This window comes from Nansenia antarctica (assembly GCF_963989245.1).
Source record: "Nansenia antarctica genome assembly, chromosome: 1".
Classification (NCBI taxonomy): domain Eukaryota; kingdom Metazoa; phylum Chordata; class Actinopteri; order Argentiniformes; family Microstomatidae; genus Nansenia; species Nansenia antarctica.
The window spans coordinates 29,456,159-29,470,733 of NC_137674.1; the positions used below are offsets into that span (position 1 = coordinate 29,456,159).

A 14,575-nucleotide genomic window follows, 5' to 3' on the forward strand; every position below is an offset into this window, starting at 1 on the left:
GTCCTCTGATTTCTCTCTGTCAGCCTCCACTGCCTGTTCAAGGGAAGGAAGGTTGCTTCACTCACTTCAAGTAAAAGTCGATGATGACATCGTTGAGGAACTCTCCCTGGCTGAGGCAGTGGAGGTCTTCATTGGTGACAGATATACTTCCTCTGGCCGGGGGAGGCGGGTACAGGATCAGCCTGGTCACATGACCCCCCCCAAAACATCATGACAGAGTCAAACAAAACAACGGATTTTGCACTGAACTGTTTGAACTACACTTTTGTATGACACGTGATATATAAATAATGTTTGATTATTTGATTCATTGCAGTATTCACAACACCAACACCAATGGAGCTTCAACATTGACCCCCGCCCCTGACCACCCCCCCGGCCACCACCACAGACAATACAAATAGTTTTTTGAGCATCTGGTTATCAACCAGTTCTGTATACATTTCTATATAAATCCAGTCTGTTTGTATCTCCATCATTATCATCACAATGAAGTTCACCCACACCTCTGGACCGGCCCAGCGAACGCCTCAACTACGTCATCATCGATGGCTACCACCAAGTCATCTTTGGCCTCCACTACGTCGTCGTCGTCGTCGTCGTCATCATCATCATCATCATCATCATCATCATCATCATCATCATTACTGTCAAAGATACGTGTTGGCGGAGAGAGCTGAGGGGGCGGGGTTTGTGTGCGTAGATACTGACTGGAGATCTCGGAGACCTTCCACTGACACCTCTCAGGGGTCTGAGAGGACCTACAGGGGTACAGGGGACTCTGGGGGGGTGTAGGGCGAGAGCTGCCAGGCCTCTTGTGGGGCACAGGGGGACAGAGAATAGTGTTTACGAACTCCTGCTGAAAGGCGTCAGAAGGCCGAGGAGTTCCAGAAGCGTACGGAAAGGTCTTGGAGACCTTCTGCCAAGATAAAGACAGAGAGAGGACACATTACATAACCAGAACTGTGATGTGGTGATCAGAGAAGGCTGGTGGGGATCGATGACAGAATACAGCACTCCTAACCGCAACAACGAACAATTTGTTACCTTCATACAAGTTCAACTAAACGACTCACCACATTTCGAGGACATTTGGGGACTGAGGACGATGCATCTAGATCAGTCGCGATGCTCTCCCTTCTGATTTGCATAAGGTTGGCTGCTCTGAACGGCAGGCTTCTTGTGAAGTCCACCACAGAGTTCGCCCTGCCGATCTCAGCCAAGATTTTATTGAGCTGAGATTGGACCAGTTCCGATAGCGCCGTCGTACACACCAAGATGATACAGTTCTCACCGAGACCTGTGAAAAGTCAACAAAACAAAGACCCATCTTAAATAAGGACAGCAAAGCTAAACTGAGTTTATTTGTAATATCCTGACACGGCAGAACTATTATTGACTTGATATATGCACTCCATGCGTGTGTCAAGTCAGGAACCTCAGCCTATGGAAGGTAAAGTCTACTGTACAGTACAACAAGGGAGGCTGGTGGAGGCAGAAATCGGAGGATGAGTTACTGTAATGCAAGGAATGGTGTGTTGGATTTGCCATTCCTCATTCCATTCCAGACAGTGAGGCCGTCCTCTGATTTCTACCTCCACCAGCCTCGCCTGCTGTACAGGTAGCTGTTGTGTGTGTGTGTGTGTGTGTGTGTGCTCTGGGTGACCTACTTAGAGCCTTGCTGTCGTACCAGAAGCCCCCCAGGGTGCGGCTCATCCCCAGCAGGAGGCGCAGACGGTGACACTCCCACTGGGTGGTCTTGAGGTAGAGGGAGGCCGTACTCTCGCCGAAGCACTGCTCGCAGCTGGTCAGAGCAGAGGCCGGGAGACGCACTGACACCAATGGATTAAACCAATCATTTCATTTCAATTCAATTCACTTCCATCCCATTCAGTGAAATCATGCGTGGCGACTAAGCACATACAAGAAGACCAGGGGAGGCTAGTGGAGGTAGAAATCGGAGGATGGGTCTATCGTAAAGCATGGAATGGAGTGAGGAATGGTATCAAACACGTGTTCCTCATTCCACTCCATGCATTACAATGAGCCTGTCCTCCCATGTCTACCTCCACCAAGCCTCCCCATTTCTACCTCCACCAGCCTCCCCTGAAGAAGACATCCCATATAAGTCATAGAATATTGTGCAATAATACATCAGAGAGTTCAGCATGGCTGCACCTACCCTCTGGAACTCCCTCCCCACAGTGATCCGCAACGCCCCCACCCTGGACTCCTTCAAATCAGCCCTTAAAACCCATCTGTTCACCAAGGCCTTTGGCCCCTAGTCACTGTTTTGCTTTGTTTGTTTTCTGTTTTGTCTGTCTGACCATTCCCCTTTAGAATTGTAAAGCGTCCTTGGGTTTTTGAAAGGTGCTATAGAAATCGAAGTTATTATTATTATTACATGACATGATATTTAGGGACAGAAACATCTCAAGAGCCTTTGCATACTGCAGGTATAGTATACCTAACTCACCTCACAAGCATGTTCCTATTCTTACCTTGGTCATCAATGTGAATGTATTCTGTTGTAAACTGAGGAAAGAAAAAGTCATCGAGTCAATGCAATAAAACAATATCTGTATCATCTAAATGGGAAATCGGAAACATAACATACCGGTACATCTGGGGGGTATTCCATCAACGTCGCTAAAGTCTCGCAAGTTTCAGCAAAATACACCTGGATTTTCCTTTAGCGATGTTGATGGAATACCCCCCTGGCGTGTCTAACACAGTACACAGAGATACTATTATGTAAAGTGGGAACTCACAGTGACAGGCTCTGTGATATTCCTCCTCAGTGTCCCTATTCTGGCAAACCTACAGTCCAACCTGACAGCTCCTACAACTCCTCTCTTCTTAGGAGGAGGAGGAGGAGGAGAGGATGGAATAGCTGCCTTGCTTTTACTCTGTTTGGAGGAGGAGGGTTTTTTGAACACCAGATTTCCAAGCTGTCAAAAGAAAAACAATTGAATCAAATGAAATAAGCCACACGACAGAGACAGTGATGAAAGATGTTCATTGAAATAAACAATCACCCACAATGCAGTGCTTCAAACAGAAATGAAAAAGTTCACATATTGATATGTGAATCACGTTCATTGAGTAAACAATTTGATCAGTCCCCCCAGATTCCAGTCATGCATTCAATTGACCTACGGTATCAATGACAAACACTGCTACAGTGCATATTAATTACTGTTATTAAAGAGTTTCTCCAAAGTACCGAATCTGTCATGCACATCTTCCTTGGTATTCGGATCTTGATGTCACAGGGATTGCTGGTGAAATAATCATCATCAGCTGTGTCCACACTTCCACCAGGGGGCGATGGTGAGGACAGGGTGTAGCTGGCAGTTCCCCTGGTGAAGCTCGCTGCTCCTGAGATATTTTGATCATCGTCGCTAGACTGCACAACTAAATGAAAAAAGAAAAAAAAGAAGTTGAACACAAAAATAATGAGAGTTATGTCAGACACCGGATTCACTGCAGGGTTCCTACAAGTTTCAAAAAGTCACATTTTAGACCTTTTTAGACCTTTTTTTAGACCTCTTGGAATATCATTTTAGACCTATTCGCGACACCATATAGCTTTTTGTCATCCTCGAGGTGTGTTTGTGGTCGAGGTCGAATAGATGATGTCCTTATTTAACTTCTGCTCAATAGAACACTGCTTATACACCAATGTATTTATCCCAGACATCTAGTGTTTGTAATCATCAATCAACAACCTTGCATACCATAGGGATTTACCTGCCGTTTCTGGGGGCGGGAAGTGTATCCTGGTTGATATCGGTCTTGGTAAATGCGGTGTGCCACCACTCCTATGAAACAGAAGTTTGCTAGATCATGATTAATGTTTCCGAATCAATGTCTAATTATTTTTTCTTTTAAAACAGGTGAGATCATCTTGAGGTCCAAACCTGAAAGTGTTGTTCTGATTCTGAACGGCAGAAAAAGCATGGTGGAAGACTCTGGTTTGGACCACTACCCCATGGGAGGGTATTGGGCTGATGTACCTGTTGTGGATCGGACCACACGGCACTGTTCCAGATTGAGAACTGAGAAACACCAAAAAAAAGCATTCACATTCAGTTATGATGAGATAATATTTGAAGTAGTGGATTTTCACTGTCCTAGCGACTGTCCTAGGTGCCAGGTGGTGGAACGAGCTTCCCACTGCTGTCAGGACTGCTGTCACTACCTATCTTCTGCATATATATTATATATAGTTGAAGACTGAAGGCCCATCTCTTCAGGTGACATCTTGACTATCCCTCCTAAAGACCTCTTCGACCCCACTACTCCTATGTACAGTTTCTCTACTGTAATGACATGACTGATGATTCACTTACTTTAGACAATGTACAAATGTACTTGTTGTAAGTCACTTTGAGACAAGGCGGCTGCTAAATGTCTAAAATGTAAATGTACACCGAAGTAATCCCCTGGAGGTTATCAAACATTGGCATGAGTAAACTAAACGTCATGGATTAAACACATGACTTACCACTTTGACATATTCCCGATCCCCAACATATTGCAGCCTGTGGCATTTCCTCTAAGAGATTTCTTCATTGGTTTGTTTTGTTTAGCATTGAGGTCTTTCATTTTCAGAAACTGTTGGGAATGTTCTGTAAATGATCACATTGCTGAGTGGGAAGAGAAACAGACAAGTTACTACTGTTAGCTTTTGATTGATTGAAAACTTTATTAGAAGATTTGCAGAAGTAGGTACATGAAAGTACATATTACATACAAGGTCAACTAACAGGATAAAAACCCAAGAAAGCCACTGGCTTATTTCAATTGGGGTCCTTGATACTCAATTCATCGTTACATGTAAGACAGACAAAAAACTAGTACTATCTACAAGATAATACAGACAAATAACTAGTACTATCTACAAGATAGCTTAGCTAGTTGGCTGTGGAGCTTACCAAAATGTTGTGAATAAGCAGCTAAATAATGGAAAACGTAGTAGCCTAACCAATGCACAAACTAAGGCTGCGTTCGTAAATTCGCTCTGAGAGCGCCGGAGCGCACATTGGGTTAACGTCATAAAGGGACCAAGTAATTTGATTGGACAAGAGGCACACCATGAGTGCTGATCAGATTTCCAGAGCGTATTTACGAACGCAGCCTTACTGACTTGGCTAGCTCATTGCTACATCATGTTAGCAATCTGAATGGTTGAAATGGCAGAGCACACAACCCATATAATCACTCCTTGCCTGTCACTCTCCGACTGGAACTCATTGGTAAGGCTAGCTTGCTAACGTTTAAGTACAATTATACGTTTAAATTCATACAATACATACATAGTAATTCACATAATTATTCGAATTATTCATCGTAAATCACAGACGTGTTCTAATCAATATTTGGGGACGACGAAAGTAGAAGTGGCACCCCTACCTTTGCTCACCTTGTTTTCCAAATATCTACGTTGTTTGTTTGTTGTCATCATCAAGAACAGTCAACTAAACTGAAGCCTAAAGAGCCTGGTCAATCAGCCTCAGGTCACGTGAGTCAGGTGTCTCATCAACGCATCAGTATGTGCCAATCATACCACTGTCCGGTGAAGCTATTATAAAAGAATAATAAAAAATAAAATAAAATAAAAAATAACTTTTTATAGGCCTACATTTATATTAAAAACATTTTCAATAGGCTACAGGCCTGTACACATTTGAAGTGAAAATCAACAATTGACCTCAGTTCCTAATCCCCTTTGAAGTCGAGTCAGTGTGCTATCAGACATGTAGGCCTATGCTGTCAATGACCCCCCATGCTTTCCCATGCAATTATCTGGAGGCCCCAGCTGGCTGGAGGCGTTATCTGTGTAACTGTTTATGGATGCCCTATCACACACATTCTACAGCCGTGAGGAGGAAAAATGGAATCCTTCAGAAGGACCACCAGTGTTCTAGCCCCTGTTGACTCATGAAGATCATTAGAGAGACCCCTCACACTGAGGATACTGTACTCGCTTGTTCTGGGGGTCTGGGAAACTGCACAAAGGGTAGGTTACATTTAGAAATGTCGTTAGAAATGTAAGTTGTCCTAATATGTGATGTCTACTGTATGTTTAGTGCTGTATCTGCTGTTGGACATGAATTTTCCCCTTCGGGGATTAATAAAGTGCTACTTTAAACTACTCTCTACTAATGGAGACAGTTTGTGAAACTCATATAATGGTGACTTGTGCATGTTATAGATTTGCAGGCTGTACTATAGATGTCGTACAGCAACTTTAAGTTGTCTATGCAGAAGATTCATTGATGGATGCTATTGATCCGTGCAGACTTTCAGATGTAGGCTACTCAGTGTGTACTATAGTGTGTTGTGCGTGTGTCCTAAGGCACTTAAACAGCAATTTCATAATAAAGTCACAAAAAGTTAGCTTAAAGTAAGTGATAAAGGGGGACCCATGTCTTCTAAAATGTGCTTGGTATGTATACGTTCACGTTTAGTTTTTGATATAATAGATTAGGCAAGAGGCTTGATTCCTAGTTTGATTCACGGATGTTTGATTGTATGCGATTCACATTTGAGTTGACGTGGGCTGCTGTACCAAAGCAGACTGCATGAGTTTCATGGAAGGAGAATCTTGCTCTTGTCTTCTATCATCGTAACAACAATGGAGGTCTCTACTCAATAATCTGTCAGCCAATCAATCTCATTGATACTGGGATTGTAAACCAATGACAGCATGTTTACATTGGCAGGTTGAAACCATCATGTATTGTTTTGCTGGATTAGGAACATTATCGAGTACACTGAGCCCAGCAGGGGATTTATCAGATTTCCATGTCCTACTGTATGCAACAAATTATGTTGGATAATAGGCTACAGAAGTACTTAAGTGTTTGCTAGAAGTAGTGGTTTTTTCTCCACTTAAAAAACAGCAATATCTTTAATTCTAATAGAAACTAAACAACATGTTTTGTAATCATGCTGCAGTGGTGTGTCTGTCTGTCTGTCTCTCAGGTGTTGTGAGATATCTTTGTGTGTCTTCCAGTCTACCACCTACTCCATGTTGCAGGATGGGAGGAGAGGAGCTGATGTCTTGCGTGCTTGTCTCTCTGCTGGGCCTGGTGCTGGTGCAGTCAGGCCACTGCCAACACATGTCAGACGAACCCTGCAACGTCCAGATCCTCGTCCCTGGACTCAAAGGCATACAACATATACTGTAGACATGTATACACACTCACACACACACACACACACACACACATACACGGACGCACGGACACACATGGACACACACACACGTATGCATGCACACATGGACAAACACAAACACGCAGACAGACACACACACACACGCACATATGGACACACACACACACACACACACACACACACACACACAGACACGGACACACACACACCAGGGTTTCCGTTAGAAAAAATTGCCGCCGGACATCGTGTCCGGGAAGATTTCGATTTACCGGACAAACGTGATATATTCCGGACATATTAAAATATAATAAAAATATTTTTTTTCAAAATTATATTTTTTTTCTTCCAAATCTAATATAGCTGTTTGTCGCGGTGATTACTGTTGTGTAGCGGCCTATATATGCCATTTAATGTCTATTTCTCATCCGATACGATTAGATGCGAGCTATATAATATATAATAATATAACATGATTCGCATGCGCGCTATATGTCCAGCGCTGAACGGGCGCCTCTGGGAACTGAACAGACAGCATCGATCAATGAACGGACTCCACATTACGTTAACTGAAGTTTGTTAAATTGTTTGGGATTAATGTGAGTTTTCTATTTTCTCTTTCCAGTTTGACCCTTTTTTTATCAATAAAACAACGTCATTTCTATAACCAGGTCTCGCTGGTTGGGAACGCATTTCGTTTAGCTGATATGTTACGCAACCGAACAGCTTCGGGAAAACGAGTAGCAGCGCACATAGTAGTGAGCAAATACTGACTTCCACTTTTAGTCCTAGGCAAAGGTCCAACACAATCAATTATTACACGTTCAAATGGCTCCCCTATAGCAGGAATGGGATGCAATGGTGCGGGTGGAATGGATTGATTAGGCTTACCCGCCATCTGACAAGTATGGCAACAGCGGCAGTGCTTGGCAACATCCGCCTTCAGTCCGGGCCAAAAGAAATGTTTCAATATCAGCTGATAAGTTTTAGTTATACCTAAATGTCCTGACCACTGGCTCTCATGTGCTACAGATAACACCTGTTGTCTATAACCCACAGGCACAACCACTTGTTTTACAGTATTCCACTCACAATCATTTGCATTAGGAGGAGACCATTTACGCATTAATATCCCATCGTTAAGGAAATAAACTACGTTGCCCCCTATTTCAGATTCCTCACTAGCTGCATGTAAAAAACATTTGTTTAATGACTGATCAGCTACTTGAGCGACACGCAATCGCTCGCCGGTTACCGGGAGAGATAGGCTGTCAGCGGATGGTATGGTAGGACTCGGGGAGGATGGTAACTCTACCACTTTCTCCCTGGGAGAAGCTGAAACAATCGGGTTCTCATCCCTTTCAGAAAAGGCTTGCATAATCACACTATCACAGAGAGAAACATCGCTATCCTCCTCTCTGCCTCGACTCGATTGTGCACGAGTTATAGCGCACACCGGAAACAACCGCTGTTTCGCATAGGCAGCCTACACATTAGGAGACATCATCATGCCGGTGTCAAATCATATCATAATAAAAGAAATACATAGCCTATATATTCGTCTTTTTTCAAATAGAAGGAATCAGAATGTGAACTTTAGCGAATTGTATTCAAATTGTGCTTAGAGGGAATTATTTTCACCGGACATAAATGTCCGACGAGTTTTCATTTTGTCGGACTTCAATAAATTTTACCGGACAAAGACCGGTAATTACCGGTTAACGGAAACCCTGACACACACACACACACACACGGACACACAGGGACACACACACGCATGCATGCACACATGGACAAAAATAAACACACATACAGACACACACAGACAGACGGACACACACACACACGGACACACACAGACACACACACGGACACACACAGACACACACACACACACACACGTATTCATGCACACATGCGTGCGTGTGTGTGTCTGTCTGTGTGTTTGTGGACAAACACAAACACACAGACAGACACACACACGCACACACACGGACAGACGGACACACACACACAGGCACACACACACCACCTACTGTATACAAACAATGAAGTCTGAAAATATGCCCAAAAAACAAAGGGCTGTAGTGCACATCACAACGTTCATTAGCAGGTGTATGATTGATAATGTAGTACATTAAATGTACTGTATAGTTTGTTCAATGACTTCTCTGTCTGACAGGAGACCCGGGGGTCAAAGGTGAGAAAGGAGCACCTGGGAGACCAGGAAGAGTCGGCCCACCGGGGGCAGTAGGTACGTTGTAATTGTCTTTTTAAAACGGGATTAACAAACAATAAAGCCTCACCAAACTTCACAGGATTTGCTCTCTCCCGCTTTAATTTGACAGTGCATTTGCATTTATATTTATATTTTGGGCATTTAGCAGACGCCTTTATCCAAAGCGACTTACAACTAATTTGTCTAAGTAAGTGAATCATCTATCCATCAGCCATCATAAGAAAAAGTAATCTCCTGAAAGCAGTGGGCAGCTTGTTCCACCAGGACACCAGGACAGTGAAAAGTATAGAATCTATACTATAGATGTTCAAGTAGGGCAAAGACCACCACACAGACTGACTGGGATCCGTCTTGCTAACAGCAGAAGGATGCTGCAGGCTGGTTACATCACAGCTAGGCTGTCCAGAGAAGCACATTGTTTACTAAAGGTCAAAGGTCGTGTGAGAAACGATACCCAGAATCCTGGACTGATGACAAGTGTTTACTGCAGTGGGTAATGAGGACTGGAGGCTCTCTGTCTCCGTATCTTAGATTACACACACAGACTGATGCTTTGCTGTTTAGGCTATTCTAACATTAGATTACAGGCTTGTTTTTAAGAATCTATACAGAATACAATACAACAATGAAAAAGAGTTCAGCCTGGTCTAACTGAATGAAGAAGACCGAATGTCATACATTTAATTTTATTTTTGGCATTTAGCAGACGCCTTTATTCAAAGCAACTTACAACAAATACATTTGTCTAAGTAAATGAATCATATATCAGTCATAGCAAGAAAAAGTAATCTGTGCTGGGGCCAGGGGGCCATTGGCAGTCACAATGCTAGAAGACGGAATACAGTAGAGTGTATTTTCTCTCAGCTAGTTGTACTGTTTTGACGATGACAATGAAGAATACAAATGTGTTTTCTGTTGTGTAGGACATCCTGGACCTAAAGGGCAGAAGGGCATTATGGGACATTATGGGAAAATGGGCCCCAATGGAGTCAAAGGTAAAGATCTCCTGCTGTGCTAGTGTTTTTTTCCCTTCTTTTTTGGGACTAATTTTTGCCTAAAACAATGTTTCCACTCTCAGGTGTAAAGGGAGATATGGGGGATCCTGGACCAAAAGGTCCCAATGGAGATCCAGGTAGAACACCAGCTCTTCTGGATGTTTCTAGATCAAATCTGCCCCTCAAATAACAGTTATGGAAACATGGAACATGGAAAATATCTGTTACATTGGAGATAACTGTGTAACTGTTTACCAAGTCATTGTTTTGTCTTCCCAGGTGTCCCGTGTGAATGCACCCCTCTGAGGAAGATGATTGGTGAGATGGACAACCACGTGGCCCAGTTAACCAGCGAGCTGAAGTTCATTAAAAATGGTACGATTTTGAGACTCTTGATAGACATGCAGCATCGAAAATATGTTTTCCAATGTTTTCCCCACAAACAATAACTTTAACACTGAATTTAGCTAACAGTCTTAGCTTAATATATGCCATTTAACTGACACTTTTATCCAAAGTGACTGACATTGCAGTGAATGCATAGATTTTTCAGTATACATGTATATGGTCCCAGCAGGAATGGAACCCACAACCTAAGCGTTGTTTGCTCCATGCTCTACCGAGCTTTGTTTGTTGTCATGGACAATGTGATGTGAAACGCTGGGGGTGTATGTACAGTTATGTCAGTGTGATTTTAGAAATACAAGTGCCCATTTTTCAGCACTGCCGTCCTCTGCAGCTGTCGCTGGCATCAAGGAGAGAGATGGTAAGGTGTACCTGCTGGTGAAGGAGGAGAAGCGTTACTCTGACGCTGAGGTCTACTGTCAGGGGCGGGGCGGACACCTCGCCATGCCCAAGGACGAGGGGGCGAACCGGGCCATCGCGGGGTACATCACGGAGGCGGGCCTGAACAGGGTGTACATCGGCATCAACGACATCGACCGCGAGGGACACTTCACCTACGTGGACCGCTCTCCCATGAGCACCTTCACCAAGTGGCGGGAAGGGGAGCCCAACAACGCCTACGAGGACGAGGACTGCGCTGAGATGGTGGCGGCCGGCGACTGGACTGACGTGGCCTGCAACCCCACCATGTACTTTGTGTGTGAGTTTGACAAGAGCAGCGTCTGAGGGTCCTGGTGGGTGATGGTCCTCAGTGTCAGGACCTTGGAGAGGCGTGATATACTGTGGAGGTAGAAGTCGGAAGACGGGCTCATTGGAATGATATACCATATACCATTTAGCTGATGCTTTTAAATGTCTTACAGTGCAGTGAGCGCATACGTTTTTCAGTATATATGGGCCCTGCAGGCATCGAACCCACAACCTAAGCGTTGTTAGCAGAATGCTTTACCAACTGAGCCACAGAGTGAGGCATGGTATCAATGTTACCTTTCCTGATTCCGTTCCATGCATTACAATGAGTCTGTCCCCCGACTTCTACCTCCACCAGCCTCCCCTGATACAGATATTCTGGAGGTAGGCTATCCACCAATGCTATGGTATAAGAGGATTTTGACATGCAACTACTGTTGTGATAAACTTTTTCACTTTCCCATTTACTGCCTTTTTTAAACATTTTCCCTGGAGTCTTATCCACTTCATTTCTACTCATAAAGTTGTATGTTGTCAATTCTTTGTCTTTTACATTTGTTCGTTTTGTGAGTTTAAGTGAGGAAATATATATTTGACTAAAACTGTGCATCAGCTAACAATATTATTTTTATGTGCATTATAAATGATTATTTAAACATTATATTCTAGAGCAGAGAATATGTCATGTATTATCCCTAATCTCTGCATTTACTGAAATGTTTTGTGACTTGCAATATACCGTATGTATTTTAAACTTGAATGTGTTTTTAAAAAGTATGGTAAAACACGTAGCTTTTAGTTTTACTTTCAACGTTTTGATTCAGTGTGTATAATCCATGTCAAGATAATGCCTTGCTCATATTTTCATGTGTTTGTCTGTCAACATTTCATAACAGACATCTTTAGAATGCATAGTATTACTTACTGGACATTTCACCACTTTATAGAAACGACTTTATAAGAACCAGATAAGCTAGGTGTTTGTGTTTTGTAGCTTGATGAAGCTTCAGATGAACCTGAAAGTGCATGATGAAAGATGATAAGGGAGGTGTGAAACTAATGGTAGTCCAGAGGTCGGCACTGGTGGGTTTGTGCAATCCATGTTGTGATCGTAACTCATAGGGCAAAGGAGTGTCTTTACGTAGAACAGGAATGTGTTTGGTACTGTATGTTTAGCAGTGAATAAGACTGTAGGATGTGTTGCTTCTACATGTACTGAGTCAAATGTATCTCTATTCTGAATTGTGACCTGTTTGGCAACACTGCGTAATCAGAGATGCAGACAGTAACATGTGTTTTGGTGTTGCTTATTTTGACTGTGTTGTTCCCAATAAAGGTTTATTGGCAGGTGGTTGTCCTTCAATTATTGCCATATCTGGCATTGTCTTTGAAGGATTTAATCTCTCATCTATTCTAGCACAGAAATTCAACTCTATTGTGTAGGCTACTGCCATCTAGTGGACATTAATAGCTAACACAGTGTTGCGCTCGCTCTTTTGATGACACTGGCTACGTTTATATGCACTCTAACAATACATACAGGTCAGCCTAAAGGTATGTTTTGATTATTATTCAATAGCTCACCTTATTTTGTGATCATATAAACAGTGTCTGAAGGCCCGCATAATATGTGTGAAATGTGCTTGTTATAGAAAACATCATAGTTTGGCATGCAGAACCAACCAATGAGTAGATTTCATCTCCTATTCTGCAGTCATTACAATGACCTTTTCTGGTTACTTCAATCATACAAAGGTCTGTATAATGAAGTGTATGCTAGCCTGCGCCTCTTACGCGACTACATAGAAGAGCCATTGGCTTGGATGACTGCACATGGTGTTACCTAAACTGCTTCATTACATCTGATAGTGGAGATGCTTTGAACAGAAGCCATGATATGAATAAATCACTGATCTGTAGATTAGGCAAAAGAGTAAAATATTGTGTTGTGAAACCTATATCAATCAATGTTTAGAGGCCTGTTATTCAACCCTAACCCATCAACAAAACAAGTACACAAAACAAGTACGCCTAGAGTATTATGAACAAAACACCTCACTTTCATAGTTTATAAAATGTATCTCTTATGCATCCTGTCCCATGTCTTTAGAATGTTAGTATTTATGTTTTTTCCCAAAATGTTTTTATTGTTAACGTTAACATTCCCAAAAACGGCAAATGTTGCAAATATCTGATAAGACGCATCAGATCTCAACTTCTGACATTCATGTTTTTGGTTGTGTATTGAACCTGTCAAATAAACACAAATAAATACACTTAAACTACAATAGAGCACAGGGAGGTTTCCTCTGGCAGTAGTGTTGGAGTGAGTCCTTCACGATCTAGTTTATTATTTATTTATCCTTATACTCTTAATCTGTAATGCTGTTATCCAAATAACCTTTGGATAAAGGTGGTTTCTCATTGTTTAATCTGAAGTTATCTGAATTAAGTTACAGCAGGCATATCTGAGGTACCGGTTGACATAACAAGCTTCCAAATGTAGGTTGAATTCCCAAATTTAAAGAGATTTGAATATGCATGACGTGGTTCTTGTAATAAAGCACAGCTTGAGTGGTCCCTTAAGCAATGAATAATTAATACAGTGATGAATTATGCATCCCATTGACCAGGAGTTGTCTGGCGAAAAACCAATTAGCTGCTGTTGTGTTTGGTGAAATCTCTGGTTACCCCTGCAGTAAACAATGTGGATGGCTCTCTGGGTAGCAGAGGGGTTAAAGATCACTGCCTGTGTGGGTACTTCAGTTCCAACATGCATGGCCATGCCGTTGATTAGGGGACGGTGCATTTGTACTGTAAAAAGTAAAACAAAGTAGGAAGGACCTTATCTTTATGTTGTAAAAATCAATATAAGGATAGGTGGACTGTAACACTGCACATGCATGTGTTTTATTCAATGCATATCAGATATCTGGATCAGATATCCTTATCCCTGGAATAAAGCAAGCCTACATCCAATTTGACTATTGCATCTAATTTGAGAAATGCTATTTCTGTTTACCAAAGGGTTGTTTGATCTGGGAGGGGGGGGAGGAGTTAA

At 42.5% G+C, this 14,575-nt stretch overlaps 1 protein-coding gene across 4 annotated transcripts; it reads left to right on the forward strand.

The window, feature by feature from the left end:
• The first annotated feature begins 5,893 nt into the window (after positions 1-5,893).
• Positions 5,894-12,857, forward strand: colec11 (collectin sub-family member 11). 4 transcript variants are annotated; one of them, XR_013937634.1, is made up of 8 exons: positions 5,995-6,025; positions 7,025-7,179; positions 9,368-9,439; positions 10,348-10,419; positions 10,503-10,556; positions 10,699-10,794; positions 11,141-12,692; positions 12,791-12,857. XR_013937634.1 is itself a non-coding variant. In XM_080538269.1 (7 exons), the coding sequence occupies exons 2-7, from the start codon at positions 7,050-7,052 to the stop codon at positions 11,548-11,550; spliced, it is 834 nt and encodes a 277-aa protein (XP_080394395.1). In that variant the 5' UTR covers positions 5,894-6,025; position 7,049; the 3' UTR covers positions 11,551-12,855. The 4 variants fall into 4 exon arrangements, 3 of the variants coding, with proteins under 3 accessions (XP_080394395.1, XP_080394394.1, XP_080394396.1); XM_080538269.1 differs by having other exon boundaries at positions 5,894-6,025; positions 7,049-7,179; positions 11,141-12,855; XM_080538268.1 differs by having other exon boundaries at positions 11,141-12,855.
• The last annotated feature ends 1,718 nt before the right edge of the window (positions 12,858-14,575 follow it).